Source organism: Trichogramma pretiosum, unplaced genomic scaffold, assembly GCF_000599845.2.
Source record: "Trichogramma pretiosum strain Unisexual culture from Peru unplaced genomic scaffold, Tpre_2.0 scaffold12, whole genome shotgun sequence".
Classification (NCBI taxonomy): Eukaryota; Metazoa; Arthropoda; class Insecta; order Hymenoptera; family Trichogrammatidae; genus Trichogramma; species Trichogramma pretiosum.
In genome coordinates this window covers 2348460-2374439 of record NW_019641690.1, presented here as the reverse complement: position 1 = coordinate 2374439, position 25980 = coordinate 2348460, and the positions used below count along the sequence as shown (strand labels likewise).

Below are 25980 nucleotides of genomic sequence, written 5' to 3'. Positions count from 1 at the left end.
TTGGCGTCATTAAGAAATGGTTCTCCAATATCAGCGTCTGATTACTTTCATAAAAATCTAACGGACTCATTAGCCTGAGTGATATCTTAGCCGTGGGAAGACTAGTTCCTCGTGAAGCATCTGTTGATTCTTCTGTTATTAAATATTTGGATTTCGGCAGTGCATCCTCTTTAGAGTAAGTTTTTCTACTTTTATGTAACAGTACTTAATATGATAATATTATTATTTTGAACTGCACCGTGAATTCAATGACCGATCATTGCATCATCACATGTGTAGTGATAACGGCCTCGAACATTGCTGCAATACATAACGTGGCTTCTTTGTGTGAAGTTTTATTTTTAACGAAAAAAATCCACAAAATTTAGAGCAAGTTTTTTTTAATTTTTACACCGAATAGGGCGATTGAAAGTTTTTAATCTTAAAATTATTTTTTCCTTCATTTAACGAATTTTATTTATATTACTAAGTATGCACAGTTTTTATTTAGGTTAAAGTGTATAGAAAATTAATCTTCATGTTTTTTTGAAAGTGAACATTGCATTTGAGTTACTTTTACCTAAAGAAAACACAAAATAATAGCGATTTTTATAAGATCTTAAAATTTTAAATTTTGACATATTCTTAAAAATCGTACCAACAATGACTGCCTTTCATGACGTCAAGATTACACTGACAGTCTGTGAGACGGTTGACACGAGGTTTAAATAACTTGCATCAACCAATATCTCCATTGCAAACTGTCAATTATTAAACGTTTCATTAATTTTCCGGCCTCTAAATTATTTTCCAAATGAGTGACTGACTAAATTTTAGTTTATTAATATATATTTAGAAAAAAATAATAACAACGAAAATTATTTTTGTACGTACCCATTCGTGAATAATATTTTAATATTAAATTAGTATTCTACAAATAAAAAATGAATAGTTATTATTCTTATTGCCAGTAGATTAAAACAACAAGAACAACAACAACAACAACAACAACAACAACAAAATAGACAAAAATCAATTTCCCAGATGAGTCGGTGTTTTCTATCAATGACTATTTTATTAATCTTACATATAATTCGTAACAAATTCATAATATTCTGTTTTTTTATGTTACTCTTTTTCTTATTACTTGTATTACGGACTACTACTTCTGCATCATCACTTTCCCTATGTAATGGCATCAGATAAAAGGATATAGGAATTAATTGATTTTAATGTACCGTTTACTTTCTCAATCCCTTTCATTATCGTAACTTAATGAATAAAAAAATCTTGATCTTACCCTGATGGATCGGAAGCCGGGATATAATATAATGATTATCTCATACAATTAGTACATACCAATTCAATCTTTTATCACATTTAATTTTATCTTTTTTAGAAGTTTAGTCGTCGGTATATAAAGATCACTTAACTGGTACACTTCATTTTATTACATTCGAGTACGTTGGAGCCAACAGATCGTCTTTAATCGGACACAGAATTAAAAATTTTATAAATTTTCATAGATGTTAAAACAGTGTTAAAAATGGACATTTTCATAGGCTTTTTAATATTTTGTGCATTATTTTACAATGATAACGTCCTTGCTTACAGAATCATGCAAGACACCGTTGCGTTGGAAGATTTTGAAGTTGAGCTCGTGCAAGTTGTGAGTATAATTAAAAGCATTATGAAACACTTTATTTCGAGATATTTTTTTCTAATTTTTCGTTGCTTCTTAATAGTTATTTAGACACGGCGACCGAGTTCCAGACACATTTGAGCGATATCCGAATGACCCATATGATGAAAAATATTTTAAACCAGTGGGCTATGGTCAACTTACGAAGGTAAAATGAACATTTTAAATAATTGTACAAAAGAAAATAAAATCAAAATAATTTAGAATACTTATTTTACGTGTTTTGAAAATACTGATATTGCGGAAAAAATGAGTTATCTGTAGAAGCAATAAAACAATAACTACAAGTATCAGATAGTCTTTCAGTTTATCTAAAAAAAACAATGATTTTTCATAGATTATTTGTTTTTTTCTAACATATTTAAAAAATTTTTGATTATGGTAAAAGTAAAAATGATTTTAATTTAAATCGTTGATTGACTTGCAGCGAGGTATGAAACGACTATACGATACAGGAAAAATGCTTAGAGAGCGATATGATAAGTTTCTTGGGCATTACAAGCCTCAAGAAGTTTATGCATTCAGTACGGACGTTGATCGCACAAAAATTTCGTTGCAATTGCTTTTGGCTGGGTTATATCCCCCGACAGAGGAATCAATGTGGAATAAGGATCTTCCATGGCAGCCGATTCCAATACATTATAAGCCAAAGGGTGAAAATTTCCTTTACGTTGATTGGTCGTGTCCAACGTAAGTATGAATATCTGCCATTAAAGTAAGTCACTTTCTAACACAATCATTTATTTTGATATTTAAATTTTTTTAGCTTCGAGAGGTTGTATAAAGATGCTCAAATGCATCCTGAAGTCAACAACATGATGCAACAAAATCATGACGTACTGGAATTCGTAAAAGATATTACAAAGATGAAATTTGAAAGGGGAGCTTTGAGTGTATTGTCCATAACTGCAAATTTGCAGTCTGCAGTAAGTATTTCTTTACGTTTACTTCGAAATTTCATCAAATTCAAATTGTTAATCAAACCAAATTTATCTTTAGTTGGCCTTGGGTCTGCCATTACCCAGCTGGTGTTCCGAGGAAACTTTCAAAATTCTAGAAGAAGTCTCTGCGGTTGGCTTCAAGTCACTGGCAATTACTGATCCTTTAGCAAAAATTGTCGTTGGCCCAACTGCTCAAGTTTTACAAGATAATATGCAACGCAACGAGGATAAAAAAGACAGTAGGAAGATTTACTTGTACAGCGCTCACGATTCTACCGTGATGCCATTCCTCACCGGATTGAAGATAAAAAACGCCCCTCAACTCGCCGAGTACGGTTCCGCGGTCATAACTGAAAAATTGCGAGACAAAGAAGGAAAATCTTTCGTTCGGGTAAGTTTTTCATAATTAACTAATATTTGGTGAACGAAATCACATGCAATAACACGATATCTTTTGTATTGTATTATAGATGTTGTTTTGGACCGGAGTTTCTGAAAAACTCATCCCTCTCGAACTTCCAGGATGCAAACACATATGCACATTCGAAGAGTACAAAAATGCGATAGCTCATATTTTACCTGACAGTGGAAAAAAAAATTGTTAGACGCCCGCTTAAACCGAATAGAACGGTTATCTAAAATAGAAATAATTACTGTACAGTTTAAGTGATTTTTCTTTAAGAATTTTAGTAATACATTATTAACAAATGAAAAATAAGTTTTTAATTTTATAAACGAATAAAAATATATTATAATTATAACCATTGCAATATACTTTAAGAAATATCACTGAAATCTGAAACAATACGATTTCATCATCTGATTGAAAACGTTGGTTATATTTAATTCAAAAAATTGTGATAGTTTGATACACGAGACTATATTCGGGTTATCGATTGACTGACTGTTGTGCCTTGGCAATGCTGCTTTTAAAAAACTCAGATGAATTTAGTTAAGCATAATAATTTCATCAACGAGTATTCATCTTTTACAGCCACATTAAAATCTCACATTAAAATAGAAAAAAAAATTACTAAAGCGTTGGTTTTACACAAGAGCTGAAGCTGAACTCGTTATTTAATCTTCGTTGGTCACTTAACAAAACATCATACATTGCAAGACTGTTTATCGACAACTTTTAAAACCAACCAAAATATTTGAAACTATCATATGCGACTTGTGCCGTTAATCATGATAAAAATATTAAAAATTGAACTCTAAAGTCAGACTCTGCAAGTAAAAGATTTTTCACGAAAAATTCTGTTACTAAATTTTGTTTTAGAAAAAATATTTTACAATTTAATATTTTAATGAATGTATTTGTTAATCATAAAAAGCACTAATTATTATAATACATTGTAGAGTAGAAGTGCCTTCATCATATATATATTTTCTACAAAAGTTTCTTTTAATTTTGTGTACGATTTACATGACAAATAAATATTTTACAAAAAAAACGTCTGATTGTTCGAATTCATCTAGCAAAGTATATAAAAGATATAAATCAAAAATGTTTACAGATATCGAAGTGATCTTTATAATGATAGAACACTCATTACTAATGAGAATATAATTTCATAAATCTTCGCAATCATAAAAAAAAATTTATATATATGTAAATAGATTTTTAATGTTGATATCTTTATGATTGCAAAGTCACGAGCATCGTCCACGATTTTCTTATATATAAAGCTCAGTCAGTTACATTTACTGGTCAGTAGGAGTCTTCGAGTAACTTTCATTTCAATAAAATAAAGTGGCATTTCATTAAAAGCGAAAAAAGTGTTGATGATGAAGTTATCAAGTGTAGTCATATTATTTACTTTGATTGTTTATAGTGAAGTGTTTGCTTCTCCACTTGTTAGTTCAGACAAAAATTTGACAGTCGAGCTTGTGCAAGTAGTAAGTACGAGTGAAAAAGTGTCCATTCAACAAAACAATTCATCAGTCTTTATAGTTTAATGAAAAAATTATATCAGGTATTTAGGCATGGCGACCGTATTCCATCTCGAGGAGAAATGTCTAAAAATGATCCTTACGATGAACAGTATTTTAAACCGAAAGGTTATGGTCAACTTACACTGGTAAGCTCATTCATATCCATTTCAATCATCATATTAGTCGGCTCACGCTTTAATTAATTTGCAGAAAGGCATGAAAAGAGTATATGAGACAGGAAAAATGCTTAGAGATCGATACGGTGAATTTCTTGGATCTTACAAGCCCCAAGACGTCTATGCATTCAGCACTAATTTCGATCGGACAAAAATGTCATTGCAATTGCTTTTAGCTGGTTTATATCCTCCAAATCCCGAGACAATGTGGAATAAAGACATTCCATGGATACCAATACCAACACATTACTTAGACAACGATAAAAATTATTTATGGTTTGAGTGGTCTGGCCCTGAGTGTGTATTACAACTGATTTTAATTATTGAGAAGTACTTCATATACAAACTCGAAGAATTAATGATATTTTCAGATTCGATAAACATTATAAGCCAATTTTGGAGTCTGCAAAAATCACAGAGATATTGAATCGTTACAATCATGTATTGGAACACGCGCAGAACAATACGGGGAAACCCCTAGTCGGAAAAGGTCTAATTCCAACTATATATTTAACTAATTATCTGCATTCTGTTGTGCGTAAATTTTTCATTTTAAATAAATATTTATTATTTAATTTTTTTCAAATGATATTTATCTGTTTCTAGGTGAGTATGGGACTACCATTACCTGACTGGTGTTCCGAGGAAACTTTCCAAGCACTGCAAGAACTTGCTTCTCTTGCATTCAAGTCGCTATCAATGAGCAACCCTCTGGCCAAAATGACCGCTGGGCCAGTTGCAAACGTTTTGTTGAAAAATATACAGAACCACGAATCACAAAGAGACGAGAGAAAGATTTTCTTGTACAGTTGTCACGATAGTACTTTGGGTCGATTACTCGGAGCATTAAAAATTTCGAATAATCCTGGTTTTCCTGAATTCGCATCTGCAGTAATAACCGAAACACTGCGAGATGACGATGGCAAAAAATATGTCAGGGTGAGTCTTACAAAATAATTTAAAATTCATGAAAAATTATGCCTTATGGCAACTATTCATTATTTTCAATTTTTTTCAAATTCAGATGCTATTTTGGGCCGGAGTCTCACGAAATCTCATAAACCTCGATGTACCTGGATGCAATAGTTTATGTACCTTGCAAGAATACGAAAACGCGCTCAAAATTATTTTACCTGCTTAACTGTATTTTGCTTAGTAACATTATATCTGTGGTGGAAAGGCATAACGACTCAAGTCCATTTTTCGTAATTTCGAGAAAAACGCTTTTTAAGTTGATTGGGCCAGCCTAACTAAACGCGGACGAGTCGAGATCTGAACCTATGGTGTTTTAAGCTACTATGAGGTAGCTTTTCAACTATGTACATATGAAATTGAAAGGTGCATCATAGCGATGATAGGGAGCAAAAAATAAGGACTTGAGTCGTTTTGCCTTTCCACGGTTTGCACTTCAGTCCACTTTTGGCGGTCACACTTTTTTCAATATCGATAATTTCGCGCAGTTTGTTCACACAACCTCATTTAATGATTTTACATTGATAAGATAGCTCATTTAACGTTATACTGCCGTCAGATCTCAAATCTTGCAACGAAAAAAGGCCAAACTGAAAATCGAGAAAATTGCCCCTCGCGTATCAAATGTAACAATCATATAGTGTAATTCACAACATTCGAAGAATGTGAGAGTTATTTGTATGTACGAAATATCATTTTCTTTCATTTTCAAATAAAATTAGACTCTCTATAGCATTTTGAAGCTCGCAAAGGTGGACTTAAGTCGTTTTGCCTTTCCCCAGTCTTCGCGAAATGGACTTAAGTCGTTATGCACGATGCTGCAACTAACGTTAGACGCTATATTCGTCTATTCTGACCCTAGTACATTAAAATAGACGCTAAATATAGATGTTTTAGTAGAAAATCATAAAATCGATTTTTAAAAAAATGGACTTAAGTCGTTATGCCTTTCCACCACAGATATTATATGATAAGTATAATTTTGCTGCTCTAAAGCAAAGAAATTCATGTCTTGAATCAAGCAATTTTTTGAACTTTGAACAATTCCGAATCATTAATTGAGTAAAGAAGTGAACAGAAATATTCAATGAAACAAAAAAAAAATAAGACTAATTTATACTTGTTTATAGCAGTGACACAACGTGAGTTGTGATTACAAACCATAGCCATTTCGAGATGAGGAAAAATAATTGATAATTTGCACACCGATATCATATTATCATATTATATTTTTAAAAATCAATCATGTTTACTAATTTTTTGATAATAAATATGACAATTTTACATATTCTAATCGATAAAACAATCCATGATGACTGTCAAGTGATTTGTAAATAACTATTTGTCAATAAATGTGTCATTCTAAAATTTTTATCAGCATTTTATTGATCTGGAAACATATATTATGCGAATATTCGTAAAAATTTAAATTAGAAGGTACTGTAGGAACAGTTAGACGTGCAGAGTAAAATGTCACGAACGCTTAAATTATTTTTTGTCTGTATAAGCATCATACCGCTAATTCGCGGTCAAGAGGTAATTTATCAATTTCATTTTTTTTTTCAAAGAGCTGCGTTGAAAATTAAAATAATAATTTTTAGATACCACAATGTGGAACGAAAGAAGAACAAATGGAATTGAATGAAATCTATAATGGTAAGAAAGATATAATAATTATAAGTATTGTTGACTTAAACCAATAAATATTTTTCTATTATTTATTTCTGAAAGAAATCGATAAAGTAGACGATGCTTATACCTCGACTTCTCAACAAAGATCGATGGATAATCAACGAGTATTTTTTAATTACGCTACTTATTTGCGCGAACCCACGCAAGACCGAGTTTTATTAGGATCTAATAGTAAATTATACATCGCAAAATCAAATGGTTACGGTGCAATAACATACAAAACTTACCGTTACGTAAGTATTTTTTTATTTATTACTATATTAAAATATAATCAAATAATACAATTTTGAAATTTTCAAATTATAGCCGGAACCAAAAACTAAGACGTTAAATGCTCAAAATGAATATAGTAAGTTAATCAAATATATTTCAATTCAACTTGAAATGGAAAGGATAAAATTCGAATTTTATTTTTGTAGATTCTAGACCATCAAACTTAGGTTCAGATGTTGTGTATCCTCAAATATTAGCCATCTTAGATTATGATAATTACGAGTATGAATTGAATTACTTTTCCGAAGAACACACTAATAAATCCGATTCAATTTATAATTTTACATTATTTGTTTAGAGCATATGGTAAAGATGTCTACAAAATTACTCAGTCAATCGCAGGATTTTTCAATAATATCGACATTCGATTCCGAACCCTCAAAAATCCACAAGTAAGACTTCATCTGGCTGGTCTTGTTATTCCAACGGTATGTTCAAATGCATTTGAATTTTTAAAATTAAAAAGAAACTGTAACAATAGAAAATCTTACGCTGCTCTCGAAGGATCGTGATGCTGTACCCTATATGACAAATAATCTAAAAAACAATGTCAAAGATAGTAAACCTTTCGATGCAATGCATCAAGCTGGTGAATATTTCTTGGGAAGCTGGAATGGCGTCAATGGAATCCCTCGGGGCTCTTATGATATTATTGTGCTTTTGACGAAGTAAGTTTTGCACAGTTTTTTTATAGGTTTTACTTTAGTAATTCCCATTTAATTTTTTATTGCAGTAAGGATATGGATGCCTATGGTTGGGCTACGGTAACCGGAGCCTGTAACGGTGCTAAATCAGTTGCTATTATGACTCACAAAGCGAAGGGCGAAAACGATTATTGGATTGCCGCTGGCACCGCTCACGAGCTTGGACATCTGTAAAGAAATGATCATAAAAAATAAATACTCGCAATCATTATAAAATATCTGATGTATTTATATTTTTCATAGGTTTGGAGCACACCACGATGGCGATAACAGCGCAAAATCGTGCGATTCGAGTGCTGGTCACATAATGAGTGGAAATAGAGGCAAAAATGCTTTCACATGGTCCGAATGCAGTATGCGTGACATGAGAAATTTTCTCAGGTATTTAGAATGAAAAATTGCATCATTTCAGATTGTAGATTTATGAATACTTTAATTTAAAAAATTTAACGCAGATCACCACGCGCTAATTGTTTGCGAAACAAACCTTACGTGGGTAGGCCATACCCGCGAGTTTTGCGTGGCAGTTTTACAACTCGAGACGAGCAGTGCAAAGTTCACAATGGTTATGGCAATTTAAATTATGTCGCTTCAGTGGTAAGCCATTTTTCATTTATGTAATCGTTGTTATTGGATTCGATTCGACTGACACAACTATATTTTTCAATTTTAGAACGAAAATAATCAGCACGAGCAATGTTACATACAGCCATGCTCGTGGATTCGTTCTGCTAATCATGTAACAAAACATGACTTCCCTCTTCCTCCACTCGACGGTACAAGTTGTGGCGATAACAAGGTAAATAAAATAATAAAAGCGTTCATGTATGAATATTTAATACATTTTAAAAATTATTTAATTTATTTTTACTATTTTTTCACATAGATGTGTTTTGCTGGTCAGTGCGTCGTCGACAGAGAATAGAAATATTATTGTAGCAAAAATCACGTCTTCAGCACGAAGATGCAATGTTTAGTCAATTTATTGCCATTTTTATGCAAGTTTTATATCGTAACCAAAAAAATCAATAAAAATTCTATGTAAATCTCTATTTACTCTAGTGCATTTTCAAAGTATGAAAGTTACATTTTTCTATCTTGAAAATTGTATGTAATTTTCTTTATGTAACACGCATGTTAAACAGTAACATAGCAATATAGAGATGAGCGAAGGTTTTTGAAATGATGATAAAATGAATAGCAGTTTAAAACTTGTTGCTGCGAAGAGTCTCGCGCTTTTTGTATTGGTCGTTATTTGGGTTGTATGTTGGTTCCTTCTTTGCTGCTTCTGTATCTGTACAGCTGCTGCGATAGAAAATAATAAACGATCGAAGTTCAGTGAAAAAATTAATTTCCAATGTACGTACAATAAGTGCAATAAAAAACGTAAATGTAATTTCTATTGAGGGTTTGAAGTCTAAATGAATTCAATTAATTTGAATTATTGAATAATACCATAAAAACAATCATCGAAATAAGTATTACAGATAAAAATATATTCATTTTTTGCTTATTTAAAGTATTATTTTGACCCATATACAATCATTATGTGAAACTTTCGACGATTTTTTCCTTAATCGCAAAAAAAAACAAGTTTAGATAAACGTGGACTTCACACATGGAAAGTTTAAAGATCAAATCATTTGTGACCGGTTTATTTTTCGTTTATCTTAAATTTATTATTTCAATCTTGTGTTGGTCTTCATGATGGGGTGGCCCATAGGCCGTGCCTATAATCCGGCACTATTTCATTAGGCATAAAATGTTGCAAGTAAATAGTCTTAGCCGACCTTGAGGAGTGCAGATTTCCGCAAAGGAGGGCAAAACCTGTCGAAAATACTCAGAAATAAATCAAGACCACGTGAACACTTAGTTCACAAAGAAAAGTTTTTTCCAAGTATAGTACAATCTAACTCGGTATAACCTCTCGTACAGTATATCAGTGCCATCAGTGGTTATATCAGCGTTTGCAAACAAAACATCAGGCAACAGATCAGACAGGAGACAATTTAAATAACCCTATAGTTAAGCACTTTTGTACACGAGCTACTACCGCGGACACTCCGCTCTTGCAGTGCCTCGGCCGGGAAGGACAAATAAGTTCTCTTGGGACTGATTTCACTCATAAACGCCCGGAGAGTCGAAAAAGATTATTTTATTAAAAATTGTTAGACTACTGCGAAGTGTAGTAATGACGAGTGAAAATGAAGACTCAAGAGATAAATCATCATCGTCTGATGAAGAAGACGACGATTATATAGAAAGGGATGCACCTTTAAACTTTACACACCCGGCCCGATCGAAATGTCATATCGAGACGTGGGACGAGCCGCAGTGCGACGAAAAATGTCCCATTTGCGGTCGTTCTTTTGGAGAATCACCAATGGACTTGTGAAAAGTGGGGTAAGGTTTTGCCCTATATATTAATATAAAATTTCGTGATTGTATTAATCACAGATAAGATATGTGTTGAGCTTTTATAAAAGTATATGATTTAGAATACATTGTCTCCATACGTTAATAACTCAATAAAGATTTATTCTTCATCGAACGCTTATCGACTATATTTTTGTACTCTATATTGATTTGTACAATTAAAAATTAAAAAACAATTAGGAACATGTACATAAGTCTCGTCGGCGCGCGTACACAATATAGTACCACCATCACAACGTACCGTCGTATATGCAATTATCTACGTGCTAATCCTCGATAATCATGTCGCCCTCCAGCACCAGCTTCACCTTCTTCGGCTTTTTCACGCAGGTAAGGGGATTGGGCGACCAGGTGCCGTCGGCGAGGCAGCGCACGTCCTTGTAGGTCGGCTCGTACGTCACCTCCTTGACGAAGCCCTCGCGGCACTTGAGAGTCGCGACGGTGGTGACGGGGGCCGAGATGTCGCACGACACCGCCACGTTGTTCCAGACGCAGAGCGCCTCGGTCGACGACGTGCTCAACGCCGGACACTTGATCTCTGCGCGACATTTTAATATACAAATTTTATACAAAACGGCAAAAGAAAAAGAGGAAAGAAAAAAACTCGTGCGTTCGTGTGCGCTCGAACTTACGCTCGCAAGTGGGAATGCTGACCCATTTGCCCTCGGGTCCGCACAGGACGTCTCTGTTGCCGAGCAGGCGAAAGCCCGTGTCGCAGTTGTAGACGAGATAGCTGCCGGGCTCCATGCTGCTGATGCTCGGCGGGGCGTTGCACTCGCGGCCCGACTGACAGAGCGACCTGTGCAGTCTCCACCTGCCGTTGCTGGGTTGAGGAGGCACACGGCACGGCTGCATCTTCGATTGCTGATAGGATCCGGAATTGCCTCCATTGTTGTTGTTGTTGTTATTGTTGCTTCCGGTGTTGACGTTGTTGTTGGGTTTTTCTAGCGGCCTAAATCATAATAAAATTTACTACATCGAGTCTTAACTTTTAATCTTTCGAAAGAAGTAAAATATCGAAATCTGGAATAATCATCTTGATATTTAGCCACCATCCACTCGCGCGTCTTACCTCATGACGTTATTACCGTTGTTGTTGCTGGCGCCGCAGGTCGCCGCGGACTCGTCCGAGCCGTCGTTGCAGTGGCGCGTCCCGTCGCACTTGTAGCCCAGGTGAACGCACTGGCCCCCCGTGGCGCACTGAAACTGATTGGCCTGGCACTTGACCGCGAGCGGAGCGCCGCAGATGCTCGTGGCCTCGTCGCTCGCGTCGAGACAGTCGCCCCGGCCGTCGCAGATCCTGTTGCGATCGATGCACTCGCCGCTCAGGCAGAGGAACTCGCTCTGGGCGTCGCACGAGAAGACCTTCTGGGTGATCGGATTCTTCTGACCCACGACGGATGGTGGCTTTTGTGCTCCGGACACAGAGGGGAAGAGCAGGGATGATGTCCTTCGTTGGGTGGAAAATTTTTAGGAAGATTAGAGATGTATGATGGTTTCAAGGTCGAGGCGGTTGAAGTAATAGGTCGTTTATTATATATAGCTTATTACCTGTCGGTCGGCCTGACGGTCGTCGTCGATGGCCTAAATGTCGTCGTCGTCGTGGTTTGACGAGTTCCGTAGCAGAGGATGATGGATTCGTCGCTGCCGTCGTAGCAGTCGTCGCGATTGTTGCACACGTATGATTTGCTTATGCAGCGTCCGTTGTTGCATCTGAATTGGCTCGTTCTGAGAAAGATTGGCATTTTGGTCAGGTTTTAAGCTTCTTCGACAAAAAAAAAGGTCGATTATGTACTCACAGACAACGAGTGGCACGACTCTCAACGTCATCTTCCTCCTCGGACTTCTCTTTGCTCGGGTCGGGTTCACTATCGTCCACTATGGCGACAACTCGAGTCGCCACTAAACCCATTACCACTAAATATCCAAAAAGTTTCATAATTATGCAAAAGCGTAGCAACTCAAAACTTTGTGGTCGTACTACGGCGCTCGATTGAGCACTGGTTAAATTCGCTGCTCGTTTACGCAAAAAGATTTTTATTGAATGATGATTATTGGCAATCGTCTGAGGCCATAATACTCGGCAGGTTGAAACAGCTGGTGGACGACCGAGGATCGATTTCGAAGATTTAGAGATAAAAAAATTGAATTATTAGAAATTTACGAGAATCGGGGGAATTGTTTCCTTTAGAAATCTTCCGTAGACGTGTGAATTGTGATACACTTTGATGGGTGTTTCCGGTTCATTGATCAACGTCGAAATTCAAATAAAGAATAATTTGAGAGTTGTAATAATATTTTATCTCATCTTACGTTATGATTATTGACTTGTGCGTCAAAAATTTGGTAAACGTATCGAAAACGATTAGCTAACGTAGTGATTGGGAATAATGATCGAGGAAGTCTTGGGAATTTTAAAAATGAATATTTAAAAAATAAATTTCCACGCGCACTGAGCTTCGTAAGCTTCGAGCGATCTGCAAACATTGATGTTTTCTGTAAATAGTGCTCATAAAGTGAATGGTTCTTTTGATAATTTTTATTTTTGCGCTAAAATAAAAATACAAAATACTAAAATTAATTTATAAATCACGTATTCGTGCTAAATAAAATCAGTGCATTATTTAGTAGCTCTAGGAATCTACCTTTAAGTAAAATAATCATTTTTAGGGAACTTTGTTTATTGAAAAAATTGAATTTGAAGACTTGTGTCAGACTCTGGATCTAATTATTTTATATAATCAATGATTTTATGTGTATATTCAAGTGTTTTACGGGCACTAATTCGATTAAACAAAGTAAATAAATTTTTTGACAAAGTAACAAACAAAAAGTTGATCAATTTTTCTTAATAATTTCTAACGCAACATCGTGATTCTCATGGATTATACTGAAAGGAATGAAAATTAATAGACAAAAAATGTACTTCATATTTTTGTTTTGATTTATTGAAGAATATTGTTAATAATTGGCCTTGTGAGAATCGTGAATCAGTTACACACGTCTCTTATTGTACGAATACTTCGCCACATTATTACTATTTATGATTTTTTTCGATCATATTTACTTACAAAAGAAAAAACAAATCATAATTGTCCTGCAATATATATTACATAAAAAAATATCAATGAAAAATTAAATAAAACTCCTGAACGTCAAATGGTCACAGTAGAGTACTCAGCGCTATCACATTTTCAGATTTTGAATCCCTAGTGTTAAATAAATCTACGTTTAAATCATAATAATAGTATAATTCGAAAGTAGCAATTCCGAAAACTAAAATCGTTGTTGACAATTAGTATCCAACGCTTCAACGAGGTCTAATTTACCTACTGATAATTTTCTAATGAACGAAAACATCGATGTTATTTTGTCATCAGCTCTTAACAATTTTTTTTAAATAAACAAAACCAAATATATTGAATAATTATAAGTCACATCATAAAATAGTACGAAATATTATAATAATGTATTGAAAGGTGTTCTAAGAGAAAGTTTAATTGTCGCCAATTCATTTTATTCGAGATTACATTAAAAAATAACTTTATCTTTATTTACAACGAGGATTTTACAAAAGTAGTGTGGGAAACAATTGTTACTTGATTTTTAAAAGACGGAAGACCATAAAGTTCGCATATTTCATTACCCGAACAAAAAATTTAATAAAATGTTCGCGCAACAGTTGTGTTTTTTAAGTAAGACCTATCGTACTTAAAAAATAAAAACGAACAAACAACAACAAATTTACACAGAAAAAGATATATATATTGCAAAAAAAAACGTAATAACATTATATTTTATAATACAATAGAGTGTAGATTTCATTTTATCACATTTATCTATGTAATGAGAATGAGTTAATATTGCCATATTTTTTCATTGCTTTAACATAAAACTCAATAGAAAAAACAGATAATAGTTTTAACATAAATAAAATGGTTGTCTAATCCAATGTACAATATTTTAAGTCAGTAAAACACATATATTAATTTACCTCATTGAGATTTTTCTCATGTCTACGAACGAACATCACAAGTTCTATACGACTAAATAGAGATATTTTAAGTCTATGTCATATTTAATACGCCACGATTATGTATTTTCCCTTAATTGCGTCCTATTTTAATGTATTAATAGTTTCTCGTTTTTTCATTTCTCAATCATCATCGTACTTCATTTTAATATTTGTTGATCTTGGCGGAAGTCCAAGTTTTATCATTTCATTAATTCAAATAAAAACTTAATCATGCTATCATCTAAGATCTATAGTATTACATAGCATAATTGTTATGTTATTATATAAATCTAAATTCTACAAAATATTTCCTTAATTTATCTTTCATTATTTATTATAATTTTTTCCGATTGAACATTTTTTTATGGCAATTGTTATTTTCTCTCATTTATCACGTGAACTCACTGTCGCAGTCTCGGAAGTTGCATTTAATAGAAAGAAACGTTTTGTTCGGACTTTGCTAACAAAGAATCGACTTTTAAGTAATCTCAATTATTCGTTTATACATTGGAAGAGCTTTAAAACCTTTTTTGATGAATTTACAATTAAAATCGTCTTTTGAGTATACTTTTTTTATCTCATCTCATGCAAATGGGACTACAAAAAGCAACGTAAACAATGACATGCAGCTTAGCAACTATATTTACTCGATAACATATGATCAGCACGCTAAAAATATATTTTACAAAATTACAAATATCCTTTTATTACGGAGTTTACGTATACAATATCTATGTATATGACAACAATCTACGAGAACGTCATAATGAAGTACGGTGTAGATTTTTTTCTATACGCTGACGATCATCAGTTACAATACCGATTTCATCGGACGAGGATATTTTTTGTTTGCTTTCATTTTCCTATCTATATTTAATACTATTACCTCTTTCGTTCTCTCTTTATTTTTCATGCATACACAAAAACCAATTCATTCCGTCAACTTAGGCACTAAAAATTACTTTTGTTTAATTCATATTTTTTGTTTTTTGCTTCTGATTATTTTGTTATATGACTCGTAAGATATGCGATTTCCTTTTCCATTTTTGCTTTTCGTTCGAGTTTCTATATATACTCATATATAATTCCTAATATATTCATATACATATAATTCTCATTTTAGTCTATCTAAAACTGCTATCGCACGTCGTCTTCCTGTTACAAGTCAATCGTACGAATGTAAAAATTAGCGTACAAGGAGATAGACGCAACTGAACGGCTTATGGATAAATATTTGGCAATACATAATACGAAAAAGTACGTTGTATAATAATTTCGGCACATACATCTCGTACAGATGCGCGCGAAGCATGTGCCGCGGTATAAGTGTTTCATAGGAGGGCATATTTCGACGGCAACAGTTGAATTAATTGTAATAATCGATCAATTGACAATTGCTCGCCGCGGTCGTCATGTCGTTGTCGTTAACGACGTGCGCTTGAGGACATTGCTGCTGTTGCTTCATTATGAGCAGTTTTTGCTATCTGCTAAGTATCTGCGTCTGCTGCTGCTGCTGCATCTCTCGATTGTTGTTGTCGGGACTGGTGGCGGTGCCGTTTTGCTGCTGATGACCGGCACCAGCGCTGCCGCCACTAGTCGCGCGTACCGGCTTCAGGCACTTGAGCTTGGTCGTGCCGCCGTACGTGAAGTTGACGTCGCTGCAGGTGTCCAGCGGATGCATCGAGCCGGTGAGGTTCGATATCGACTCGGACTGCACGTCCTCGAGCTTCGTCGTCAATATTTTCTTTACGCTTCCTGTTGATATTAATTCAACTGATTAAAATGATTCATCGCTGGGTTAAATTGACGACAAGGAAAAAGTACACTTACCTAGCTCGTAAGCTGACTTTGAAGACTTGAGAGGTATTTTTGCGTTTCTTGGTAAAGAAACAGACTTCTCCAACGAACCGAAAGCGTTGATCTTCAAATTGGAGTCAGGATCTAGCGTAAGAGCCCCGTTCGCTGGCTCGGACTGTTGCTGCTGCATCGTGTCCGTAATCTGTATGTCGATATTGACGGTCTTCGGGTCGTTCTCGTCGTTGGCAGGAACAACGATGCCGCCTTGATTGACCTGCTCGTTGCTGCCAGCCGGGCCGTCCCCCCTTCTCAATTCGCGCTGCTGCTTGATGTGATTGTGCGAGTTGGCGAAGAAGGACGAGAACGACTTCTCGAGCTTCGAGCCGAGATTCGGCTGGCTGAGCGCCGACTTGAGCGGATAGGGCGTGCCGATCATGCTCTGGGTCTTCATGAGTCGCGAGTCCTTGCCCGTGCTGTTGCTCTTCTGCATGTCGTACTTGCTGTTGTTGTTGTCCTCGGGTATGCGATTGGGCAGGGTGCGCAGATTGTTGTTGCTGCGCCGCTTCTCCGCGGTCATCAGCTGATTGACGATGCGCCGCACGTCGCCCGGTATCTCGACGTCGACGCCCTGGTCGATCATCTGCTGGATGAACGAGCCCATGGTGAAGATGGTGACCTCGAGGCTGCGATTCTGCGACTCGAGCCGGTGCAGCGTCGCCAGCTGCTGCTTGCGCCCGGCCTCCTGGTGCTTGATGTTGCGCATGGCGTCGTCGAACTGATCCTGCAGTTGCTGATTACGGACGAGCAGCTCCTTGTTCATCGCCTCGAGCTTCTCCATGTTCTCGATTTGAGGCTTGACCGACAGCATCTCCTCCTGCAGGACTTGATACTCGACCCGGTACTCGTTCAATTGTTTCGCCATCTCCATGTCGGGATAGAAGACTCGCTTCATGACTCTGTCCAAGGTATTGTTGTCTACAGCTGGCACTTTGGTCTGCAAAGCGAGTAATCGATTGAATTGTCTGTATCGAGAGAAAGAAAGTATCTAGCAGCGTCGGACGTACCTTTAAATATTCCATGATTTCTTCAAAACTGTCGCATATCAACAATTGATCTTGATGCTCCTCGAGCAAAGCAAGAGCCACGCGGAATATAACTTCCGATGATTCAAGAAATAGTAAATCTGTCAAAAATAACACACACATTTATGACGGTTCGTTCGGAAAATGTATCAAGAACAAAAATAAATCGCTGCATACGAACCGAAAACTCTGGTAACGAAACCCAGCGGGAATTGACTAGCGAAAATTGTCAAAAGCCAAGACGTCGCGTACAAAGTTGGCGAGACCTCGTGTTTGTCGAAATGACTGTAGACGTCGGGCAGTCTGTCGTGCAGCAATCTTGACAGCTGATAAAGGTGCAATTGCAGCGCCGCCATGTCCGGCAGGTAGAGTTTCCTCAGACCTCGTCGGAACATCAAGTGACGCAGAAGGAAGAAAGCTTGATCCTCGGACATCTGCGACAAGACAGATCGGAATTACGAATGAAACGCGGTTCGGTAAAAAATTTCGTATATTTGTGTATATAACGTGCGACACTCACGTGCAGTAACAGTACAGCGGCGACGAAGCTCAGACCCTGACAGTACTCGACCTCGTGGTCGAGCAGCGAGTAGGCTTTGAGCAGATTGAAAAGGGCCAGCTGGCCCGGCCCCAGCGGCGAGCTGTAGTACGGATGATTGGGAAAGGTGCGGCCGAGATCGATGAGGATCGCGTGCTGCTGGGACGTGAGCTGCTTGAGCAGCAGCTCGTACGGCGTGTTGTAGTTCGGGAAGTCGCGGGTGTCGAGGGGCGGCTGCTTCATGCAGAACTGCTCGGCCAAAAATTGCCAGACTTCGCCGCGTTTGCCTCGAGGTACGCCTGGAAGAGATTAAAAGAAATAAATATTAAATTAATTAATAGAACTCGAAATGACGCGAGTGCATGAAAAAAGATCTTTTCTTTTTTATCTAATCGTCATCGTAAAGAAAAAAACAAGTACCTTGTTTGATAGCTTGTAGTAGCATCTGATTGTCGCATTTCGTCGATACCCTGGATTCTTTGCTAACGAGCAAATCCCAGACTTCGACTAGTTGGCGATTGCAACTACTCAGCTCGTCGTATTCCAGCTTTATTCTTTTCACCGTGGCCTCCTCTTGGCGAACTGCACGAGAAAAAAAATTTTATATCGATCGTTCAAAGTAAGCCATCTCTTTATCTATCGTATCTTTTCCGCCTCTCTTTTTTTATTTACCAAACATAAAAAAAAATAGGACCAATATGTAAAATTAAACCTACTTCGCAATCGCGCGTTCTCCTTCTCCATCCTGATGAGGATCAGCTGCTGGTTGATGGCCTTCTTCCACATGGCGCGCAGCTCCTCTCTGCTGCGTTTGGCCGGCGCCGCCTGCTGCTCTTGATTGATATTGTTATTGTTGAGATTATTGGCGTTGTTCTTCGTGTTGGCGTCTTTGTTATCCTTATCTTTGCCCGGCGTGACGACGCTGTTGAGAATGGCCTGACGCCAAGAGCCGCTTTGTTGCTGGCCTGGCCTGCTCGCGCCCTCGCCGCTGCTCTCGGGCGGCGACATTTTTGGTGAATTTCCAACTTTCAAAAAGCTACATGGAAACAAAGACGTGTCACCCCGTTTTTTTCTTTATATACTTTATGTTAATGAAAAGACAAGAAGACTCACATGTCCATCATCGGACTCTTCGGACTGGCCGTCGTCAGGCTGATCTGCTGCTCCGGCGAGACCCTGAGCGAGCGCGGCCGCTGGGACTCCGGACTGAGATCCACCATGGACGCGTTGGACGAAGCGATTCCGCCGTTCGATCCGCCCGTGGGTGTCACCGGACTCAACAGATTCGGCTTGGTGCCGTTCATACCTAGCTGGCCGCTCAGGCCGAAGTCGTCCTTCGAGCCCTTGCGCTTCATCAGATGGTCGAAGCTGTTAGTGAGCGAGCGCTTAGCCTTCATGAATATCGTGCTGCCGACTCCGACGCTCAGATACTGGTTCAGAAATTCGCTCCTGCGGCGGACAGAGAAAAAAGTTGGGGTTGAGGTGAGGAGCTTACACGAACACGGAGCTTTGAAGAAATTCAAATTGCATCAAGCGGAAGTCGTAGTGTATATAGCATTCATAAATATCGAAAAACTAGGCCAGTAGCGCATGATATAGTAAAAAGCGTGTACATCATATGCGACGTATATTACATTTTATATATTTAATTCACATACGTTTCAGCCACATCAGATACAGTACTGTACCTGTTCTCGGCGGTATCGTGCACGTGTCGCATCTGCTTGGCCTCGCAGTGAGCCCGCAGCAGCCTCATGAGAAACTTGTTCTGCTCGTTGAGGCTCGCGCCTGCGTCGACGTCGTTGATCGACTCGGCGCCCTTGTACTTGGTGACGATGATCACCTGGTCCTCCTCGGGCAGCATCTCCAGCCGCGAGAATATGATCGACTGGACCCGGGTGGCGGGCTGCGCCTCGATCTCCTGCACGAGCTTGCTGTACCAGACCATGGGGCAGTGCTCGCACGAGATCACCGGGCGCTCCTTCATCCGGCTGCCGCTGGGTTGTCCACTGCTGCTGACATTGACGACACCGCCACCGCCGCCGAGTCCGTCGACCGAGGCCATGAACGCCTGGGTTATGGCGCCGACGAGCTCGTCCGCCACCGACTCGGATTGGCACTTGAAGATGAAGCCGACGAAACGATCGGAGCCGCCCCCGGCGCCGTCGCGACAGATGAAGCCGAAGTGCTCGGGGTTGGCGACGCCCTGGACGCAGCTCGCCACGTCGCGCAGCTGCTTGTGCAGCAGCACCTTCTTGCGATCTGGACTGATGAGCCGGAGATCCAGGCGGCCGACCTAGGGGGTGCGAGTTTATCATATATAAGATACGTGTATAATAAAATAGCGTACGGAGTCTAGGCTGGTGTTTCCGAGTGCTCCACATAACATAGCTCCCTTCGCGCGCGCGAAGAGGGCCGATCGCGCGATACCGCGCCAGTTTACGTAATATCATATACACACATACACACACGTGCAGCAGCACATTCATGCACATCGAACCGTTTGTGACCCAGTTTCTCGCGCTAGTCTACCGCACCAACCCCGGGGTGGTGAGCGAGCGCCGATCAATTTTCATATATTCCTCCTCCTCCGCCATCAGCAGCTCACCTGGAACAGCATGGTGCGATTGAGATCCTCGTTCTCCCTGACCGACGAGTCTCTGCGTTGCTGTGCCGCCGTGCTCATCATCATCACGTTGCCGGTCGAGGCGGCGCGATTTCTCGTGGTGGCCATGGCCGCGTCGGCGCCCGGTGGCATGCTCAGGGTCTTCTTCGGTATCGGTATGGTCTGCGGTGGCGGCATCATCATCGTCTGCGACGTCGTCGTCAGCTCCGCGGGTGTCGTCGTCGTTATTTCGAGAGAGCCGGGCGTCGTCGGCACCGCCGCCGTTGGGAACGAGGGCGACGTGACGATAGTGGGCGACGTGACGTTCTCGACGCTGCCGAGATCGCTGCCGGTACTCGAATCCTGGAAAAATAAATAGATCGAATCCATTAGGGATTGTGTACGAGATGTTTCGTTAATGACGAATTTAATTCGCCGACCCGACGAACTCTTTATAATAAATTCACGGAAGGCTCGAAATCAAATTAGCGCTCGAGTCTAGGCCGCGTTTGATATCGACGCGGCCCAGAATCGGAGCCGTTAGTAATAATCGATGTTGTACACATGTGTCTCGTAGCCCTCGCATCCGGAGACGCGTACATCATATCGTGTGCGATTGTTACGTATAAACACGACAGCAACTGTCACATGCATGTTATAACGGATAATAATTATAATAGAGAGACACGCTGTGACCGACCTGGCTGTCGCGTCGGATGTTGGCGAACAGATTGGAAGCGCTGGATTGCTGCCTCAGCTGGTGGCAGTCGCTGAGCAGGCTACCGGCCGACGATTTGGACTTCTCGAGACCGCGCTGCGTCTGAAAGCGCACGAGCACGTCGTCGATGAAGGACTCGGGCACCTTGGCGTGGGCTATCCGAGTCTTGCCCACGTACAATACCTGTCGATAAATAAAAATAAATAAAAATTGTTATTTTTCATTCGAGCTTAATCGAAGCATTTATAATGAAATGTGTATAAAAGCTTCGTTACGCGTATACCTCGAAGAAGTGCGACGAGCTCGGCGATATGTCGGCGATCGACGTGAGGGCCGCGGCGCTGCTGAGCGATCGCTGCGGCGCCTCCCTCATCATGCTGCTCTCTCGGGCGCCGTCGGTCCGGTCGAGCGTCCTCGACGACGACGACTGCTCCTTCATGGCGCCGAACAATTCTTGCACCTGCAACCGAAAAGTAGCGAGAGTTGCAGTGAAAATCGTGAAATAAATACGTGATTTCGGTGCGGGGGATGGTGCGCGTGGATCAATATGAAAGCACTTCGGGTCCATTAGCGCGCGCGCACTCATCTACGTGCTTCTCTCTCGAGCAAGCGAGAGTACATAATTAACCATTAATTTTGAAAAAACTTCCATCTTTCACTCGAGGTAAATGCACGTACAATTTATGCTATATTTAATACATATATTATTTCGAAGCGAAAAATCCGAGTCGCGAGACCTAAAAATACCGGACTCGTGCTCGAACGAAGCACGTTTCTCCGACACACACACGCGCTCACACATCCATCCGAAACTGCCACTTAACTCGCATGCACGATAAACCAAGCAACCAAGCATCCGTTGCAGCAACGACGAAAAGAAAAAAAAACGAATACAGGTGTGTGGGTAAAAAATGTAGCTCGAGTGTTTTCTGTACATCGAGTCTATTCTCTTTTCAGAGGTTCCACACACACACAGACACGGCGCAACGCAACGCAACACCGGGAGGACAGAAGGTCACAGGTCGGTAATGAACCAGATAAAAAAATTTTCTTCTCTTTGTGTGCACAATAGGGCTCTGTCCGTGTCGATATTTGCCCGCCCACGCACATGCTGATGCACTCAAACGCAAACACACACACAGATGGGGAGCTTTAGCGACTACTTTTTTATTTGCAAGTACAAGCATTTTTCTTCCGACGCCTGGGATAATTGGATCTTCAACTTGCAGCACGCTGGCTCTTTCGCGCGAGCGCACACACACACACAGTACACACACATATATAAGGACGATATTCGCTCGCGCGCGAAATTCTCAAGGGTACGTTACGAGCTTTTCGTATAATATATATAAGACGGAGCCGTACGAGATGTAATTTGGGCTCGTCTCTATCTCTCTGTCTCGTGTGCTTTTGGGAATTGCCAGCAGCAGCAGCAGCCGCAGCTTGGTGCACACGACGGTACCCAACGGCGCCTCACCTACTTAGTCCCTCGACTGTGTGCACGCCGCGCGTCTTGAATTATGTTGCTCGCTCGCGCGTCGTATCATCAACATTTGGATGAGCTTTTAGCGTTGTTTATTCATCGTTGCGCTATCATCATCTCCCTTGACTGGAAGGAGGATGCGTTTTCATTTTTACTCGAATCGCGGAGGAAAAATCTTTTTTTAAAGCGTAGTTTGAGTGAAATCGAAATCTGAAACAGAGCGAGGGAACGGCGATTATTTTACGACCTTGTTTCTCGGTGGAGCGTGAAGAAAAAAACCGAAATAACAATTTCACGTTTATTCGCTCGTTGATGAACGCGCTCCATTCGTGTATGAATGCGCGCGGTATATACGTGTATCAAGGAGGAAATGAAAAATGTAAGATGAGATTTTGCAATACGTGTAAAGTCCGACCAATCCAATCCAAAAAAAATTATATATAAAAAAAAAGAAACGACCCGTGTACACATTTTTTCCATCGTTGAGCAAATAAGAAAAAAAAACACATTATTCGCCACAGCAGTAACGAAGGTTTGAAAAATATAAAGAAAAAAAGATGCTCGTAACGAGAAACAGATCGAGCTTTCATTAAATCAGCGAGTGGAGCAGCAGCACCATCACCAGCAGCTCTTTTTTAAATCTTTCGCCTCGCGTAGTCCGCAGCAGCTTGGTTCTCGCAACGAAAAATAAAAAAGAAAAAACAGAAATGAAATAAAATAATTTGATTACCACGTCGCTGCGCGCGAACTGCGTAAGCTCTCTTTTAACCATATTCAAACGATTAAGGCGTATACAACGCAGGCAACACACATACGTTGCACATTTAATTGCGCTCGTTATAAAATTAGAATCGCGGCAAGTGCGTATTAAAAAGCGACGTGCGATATGTATAACACACGTTCGAATTCGCTCGATCGTCATCGTACTGTGTGTACGATTGGCTATAGTTTATTAACCTCGACTGCGGGCGGCAATTGCAATCAATGTAGACGCATAGTTTGTACGTGTAAAAGCGCGCGAAACGTTACACAATTTGCTTTTTTTTTCAAACGCGAGCAATAATAATGATTCCACCCTCGTCAGCAAATTTTAAGCTTCGAGTCAAGAAAAAAGAACATAATATCTCGGACGTTTATAATCGTCGATAAAAATCTTAGAAGAGCACCTGACGCGTATTGTGTGTACAATAACATTAGCAGCTCGCGTACACACACATACACACGCGACATTGCGCGCGCGATGATGGTTCGTCGTCGTCGGGGGGTCCCGCGGGCTTCACCTATATCCAATTACTTCTCTACCCTGCGCTGCCGTATACATACAATACATATAACGTGTCTGTCTGTGTGTGTGTACACGCGCGTCCGTAAAGCTTATCACTGTATTATCGGGCATCAGCGACCGGCAACGACTCGACGCTGTACAAATAATAATGACGTCAGTTACTGCTGCTGCTACTACTACCTACTGTATATACTTTGTGCCCGGCGCACACGAATAGAATGTTTGTTGGGCCGGTGTATAATAGCCTGTATATGGGTTATTCGCACATACAGCACAGACACTTATTTACGAGAATGGAAAAAGTTTTGAATAACGATGCGCGCCGAGAGAGGAGGCTATATTATTGATTTTGCCGTATTATGAACGCAGCCGTCGTTTACTCTTGCGGAGAGAGAGAGAGAGAGAGCCTCGAGAAGTTATAAGCCGATGATTGGTCAATCGCGCGATCTGTTCTATTTTTCTTTCTTTTTTTTTCATAACAAAAATAAAAGTGGTTCGCAGCAAAACCAAAATAAAAAAAAAGTGAATAAACACGCAATGTAGCATTTTTATTCTCCGCGAGCGGGATCGATTGTTTGCGTTTCCCGCTCGCCTGAATTCCGCACAGCGCGAGCGCGCACACAGTTTCATAAAGCATAAATTTAAAATTAAAATAAAGTGATCGAATCGTCGACGACGCGCAACAACGAAAAAACGCCATCGGTCGCTCGGTAGCCACGTGCTGACTCGTTAGTTTTTCTCTCGTCTCGCAACAACATCAACAACGGCAACAAATTTAATTTAGGTTACGTCATTAAAGAGGCGTCAAAGAGGATCAAACAATTTTTTTTTTATGAAAAGAGACGTAAGGAAAAAAAGTTAGCGAGAAAAGATGGATCGCTGCTGTATACACTGTGAGTCTGTGCAGCACACTCGGCACGCACGCGCCAACGCGCAAGCTCGGCTCCGCAATCTCCTTCTCTCTCTCTCTCTCTCTCTTTTCAGCCGCACGTGCGCGCATAAAACCGTATACATGTCTATAAGAAAGCGTACGTACGCACGAAAGAGACGACGACGACGACGAAAATAAAAGACCTTCGTCTTCGTGCACGACGCCGTAAAACTCTAGACTATTTACATGCACTCACGCGCCTTTCGCAGCAGCCACAGCAGCAGCAGCAAATAATAAGATTGTGTTAGTGCACAGCGAGCTTGCAATAGAGAGCTTTATTGTCCTGTCTCTCTCTTCTCTCGCTCTTTATCGGTATAATACACAAAGATGCCAGGCGCGCAGCACGTTTCGGAGCGAAAACTTTTCAATTATCGGTTTTAATTTCGAGCGATCGCTGCGGTCGAGGAAAACGATTCCCACACAACGTGAGCGAGCCGCGTTGAAAATTGCAAATGAGATATTTATATCGCGTATTTAGAGGTGCAGATAGACGACCGCTGAGCGCACGATGTCTGTATCAAATTGAGTTATACGCGATTTTTTACATCAATTGAAAATAAAAAATTTTTAATGAGTTATCCTGTTAAAATGTCACGTAAGCGGCTGGCAGCGGCCGCGCTTATTCCAGCTTTAATCAACTCTCGAGCCTTAATCTAGCGAATAAATATTCTTCTAATTAGATTACGTACCACACTAACTATATAACTCGCTCT

At 39.5% G+C, this 25980-nt stretch overlaps 5 protein-coding genes across 12 annotated transcripts in view; 3 read left to right on the top strand and 2 right to left on the bottom strand.

Annotated features, from left to right (window-relative positions):
* The first annotated feature begins 73 nt into the window (after positions 1-73).
* LOC106655307 (testicular acid phosphatase homolog) lies at positions 74-3912 on the top strand. 2 transcript variants are annotated; one of them, XM_014375632.2, is made up of 7 exons: positions 74-175; positions 1594-1648; positions 1725-1829; positions 2109-2371; positions 2448-2607; positions 2681-3013; positions 3093-3912. In XM_014375632.2, the coding sequence occupies exons 2-7, from the start codon at positions 1598-1600 to the stop codon at positions 3225-3227; spliced, it is 1047 nt and encodes a 348-aa protein (XP_014231118.1). In that variant the 5' UTR covers positions 74-175; positions 1594-1597; the 3' UTR covers positions 3228-3912. The 2 variants fall into 2 exon arrangements, with proteins under 2 accessions (XP_014231118.1, XP_023317572.1); XM_023461804.1 differs by lacking the exon at positions 74-175 and having other exon boundaries at positions 1481-1648.
* Positions 3913-4635: 723 nt separating this feature from the next.
* LOC106655308 (venom acid phosphatase Acph-1-like) lies at positions 4636-5877 on the top strand. Its single transcript, XM_014375633.2, has 5 exons — positions 4636-4706; positions 4771-5033; positions 5108-5270; positions 5343-5675; positions 5761-5877. Exons 1-5 carry the CDS (start codon positions 4641-4643, stop codon positions 5875-5877), a joined length of 942 nt encoding a protein of 313 aa, XP_014231119.1. The 5' UTR covers positions 4636-4640.
* A 1301-nt stretch (positions 5878-7178) lies between these two features.
* On the top strand, positions 7179-8771 carry LOC106655309 (venom metalloproteinase 3-like). Its single transcript, XM_023461841.1, has 9 exons — positions 7179-7244; positions 7310-7364; positions 7440-7633; positions 7707-7749; positions 7820-7895; positions 7972-8101; positions 8178-8341; positions 8407-8547; positions 8621-8771. Exons 1-9 carry the CDS (start codon positions 7179-7181, stop codon positions 8769-8771), a joined length of 1020 nt encoding a protein of 339 aa, XP_023317609.1.
* A 2308-nt stretch (positions 8772-11079) lies between these two features.
* On the bottom strand, positions 11080-12725 carry LOC106655310 (very low-density lipoprotein receptor-like). Its single transcript, XM_014375635.1, has 5 exons — positions 12613-12725; positions 12365-12541; positions 11886-12263; positions 11446-11765; positions 11080-11351 (listed from the first exon to the last, which is right to left on the bottom strand). Exons 1-5 carry the CDS (start codon positions 12723-12725, stop codon positions 11080-11082), a joined length of 1260 nt encoding a protein of 419 aa, XP_014231121.1.
* Positions 12726-14308: 1583 nt separating this feature from the next.
* LOC106655366 (TBC1 domain family member 1) overlaps positions 14309-25980 on the bottom strand; it is a 37957-nt gene continuing 26285 nt past the window's right edge. For all 7 annotated transcript variants that reach the window (XM_023461858.1, XM_014375724.2, XM_023461859.1 and 4 more), the window contains 12 exons: positions 21852-22028; positions 21551-21751; positions 20854-21213; positions 19934-20541; positions 19359-19694; positions 18962-19281; positions 18666-18827; positions 18228-18544; positions 17889-18141; positions 17690-17808; positions 16659-17619; positions 14309-16583 (listed from right to left, as the gene is read on the bottom strand). In XM_023461858.1, coding sequence (XP_023317626.1) covers positions 16309-16583; positions 16659-17619; positions 17690-17808; positions 17889-18141; positions 18228-18544; positions 18666-18827; positions 18962-19281; positions 19359-19694; positions 19934-20541; positions 20854-21213; positions 21551-21751; positions 21852-22028 — 4089 coding nt within the window. In that variant the 3' untranslated portion in view covers positions 14309-16308. The remainder of the gene's footprint in view (positions 16584-16658; positions 17620-17689; positions 17809-17888; positions 18142-18227; positions 18545-18665; positions 18828-18961; positions 19282-19358; positions 19695-19933; positions 20542-20853; positions 21214-21550; positions 21752-21851; positions 22029-25980) is intronic.

Bases quoted from the DNA above. Each gene is read 5' to 3' on its own strand.
- LOC106655307 (XM_023461804.1), top strand. From the start codon at position 1,526: ATGGACATTTTCATAGGCTTTTTAATATTTTGTGCATTATTTTACAAT. The intron at 1,649-1,724 runs GTGAGTATAATT...GCTTCTTAATAG, and splicing joins AAGTTGAGCTCGTGCAAGTT to TTATTTAGACACGGCGACCG. The intron at 2,608-2,680 runs GTAAGTATTTCT...ATTTATCTTTAG, and splicing joins CTGCAAATTTGCAGTCTGCA to TTGGCCTTGGGTCTGCCATT.
- LOC106655308 (XM_014375633.2), top strand. From the start codon at position 4,641: ATGTCTAAAAATGATCCTTACGATGAACAGTATTTTAAACCGAAAGGT. The intron at 4,707-4,770 runs GTAAGCTCATTC...ATTAATTTGCAG, and splicing joins GTTATGGTCAACTTACACTG to AAAGGCATGAAAAGAGTATA. The intron at 5,271-5,342 runs GTGCGTAAATTT...ATCTGTTTCTAG, and splicing joins CTAATTATCTGCATTCTGTT to GTGAGTATGGGACTACCATT.
- LOC106655309 (XM_023461841.1), top strand. From the start codon at position 7,179: ATGTCACGAACGCTTAAATTATTTTTTGTCTGTATAAGCATCATACCG. The intron at 7,245-7,309 runs GTAATTTATCAA...AATAATTTTTAG, and splicing joins CGCTAATTCGCGGTCAAGAG to ATACCACAATGTGGAACGAA. The intron at 7,750-7,819 runs GTAAGTTAATCA...TTATTTTTGTAG, and splicing joins AAATGCTCAAAATGAATATA to ATTCTAGACCATCAAACTTA.
- LOC106655310 (XM_014375635.1), bottom strand. From the start codon at position 12,725: ATGGGTTTAGTGGCGACTCGAGTTGTCGCCATAGTGGACGATAGTGAA. The intron at 12,264-12,364 runs GTAATAAGCTAT...CACCCAACGAAG, and splicing joins ACCGTCAGGCCGACCGACAG to GACATCATCCCTGCTCTTCC. The intron at 11,766-11,885 runs GTAAGACGCGCG...ATTATGATTTAG, and splicing joins AACGGTAATAACGTCATGAG to GCCGCTAGAAAAACCCAACA.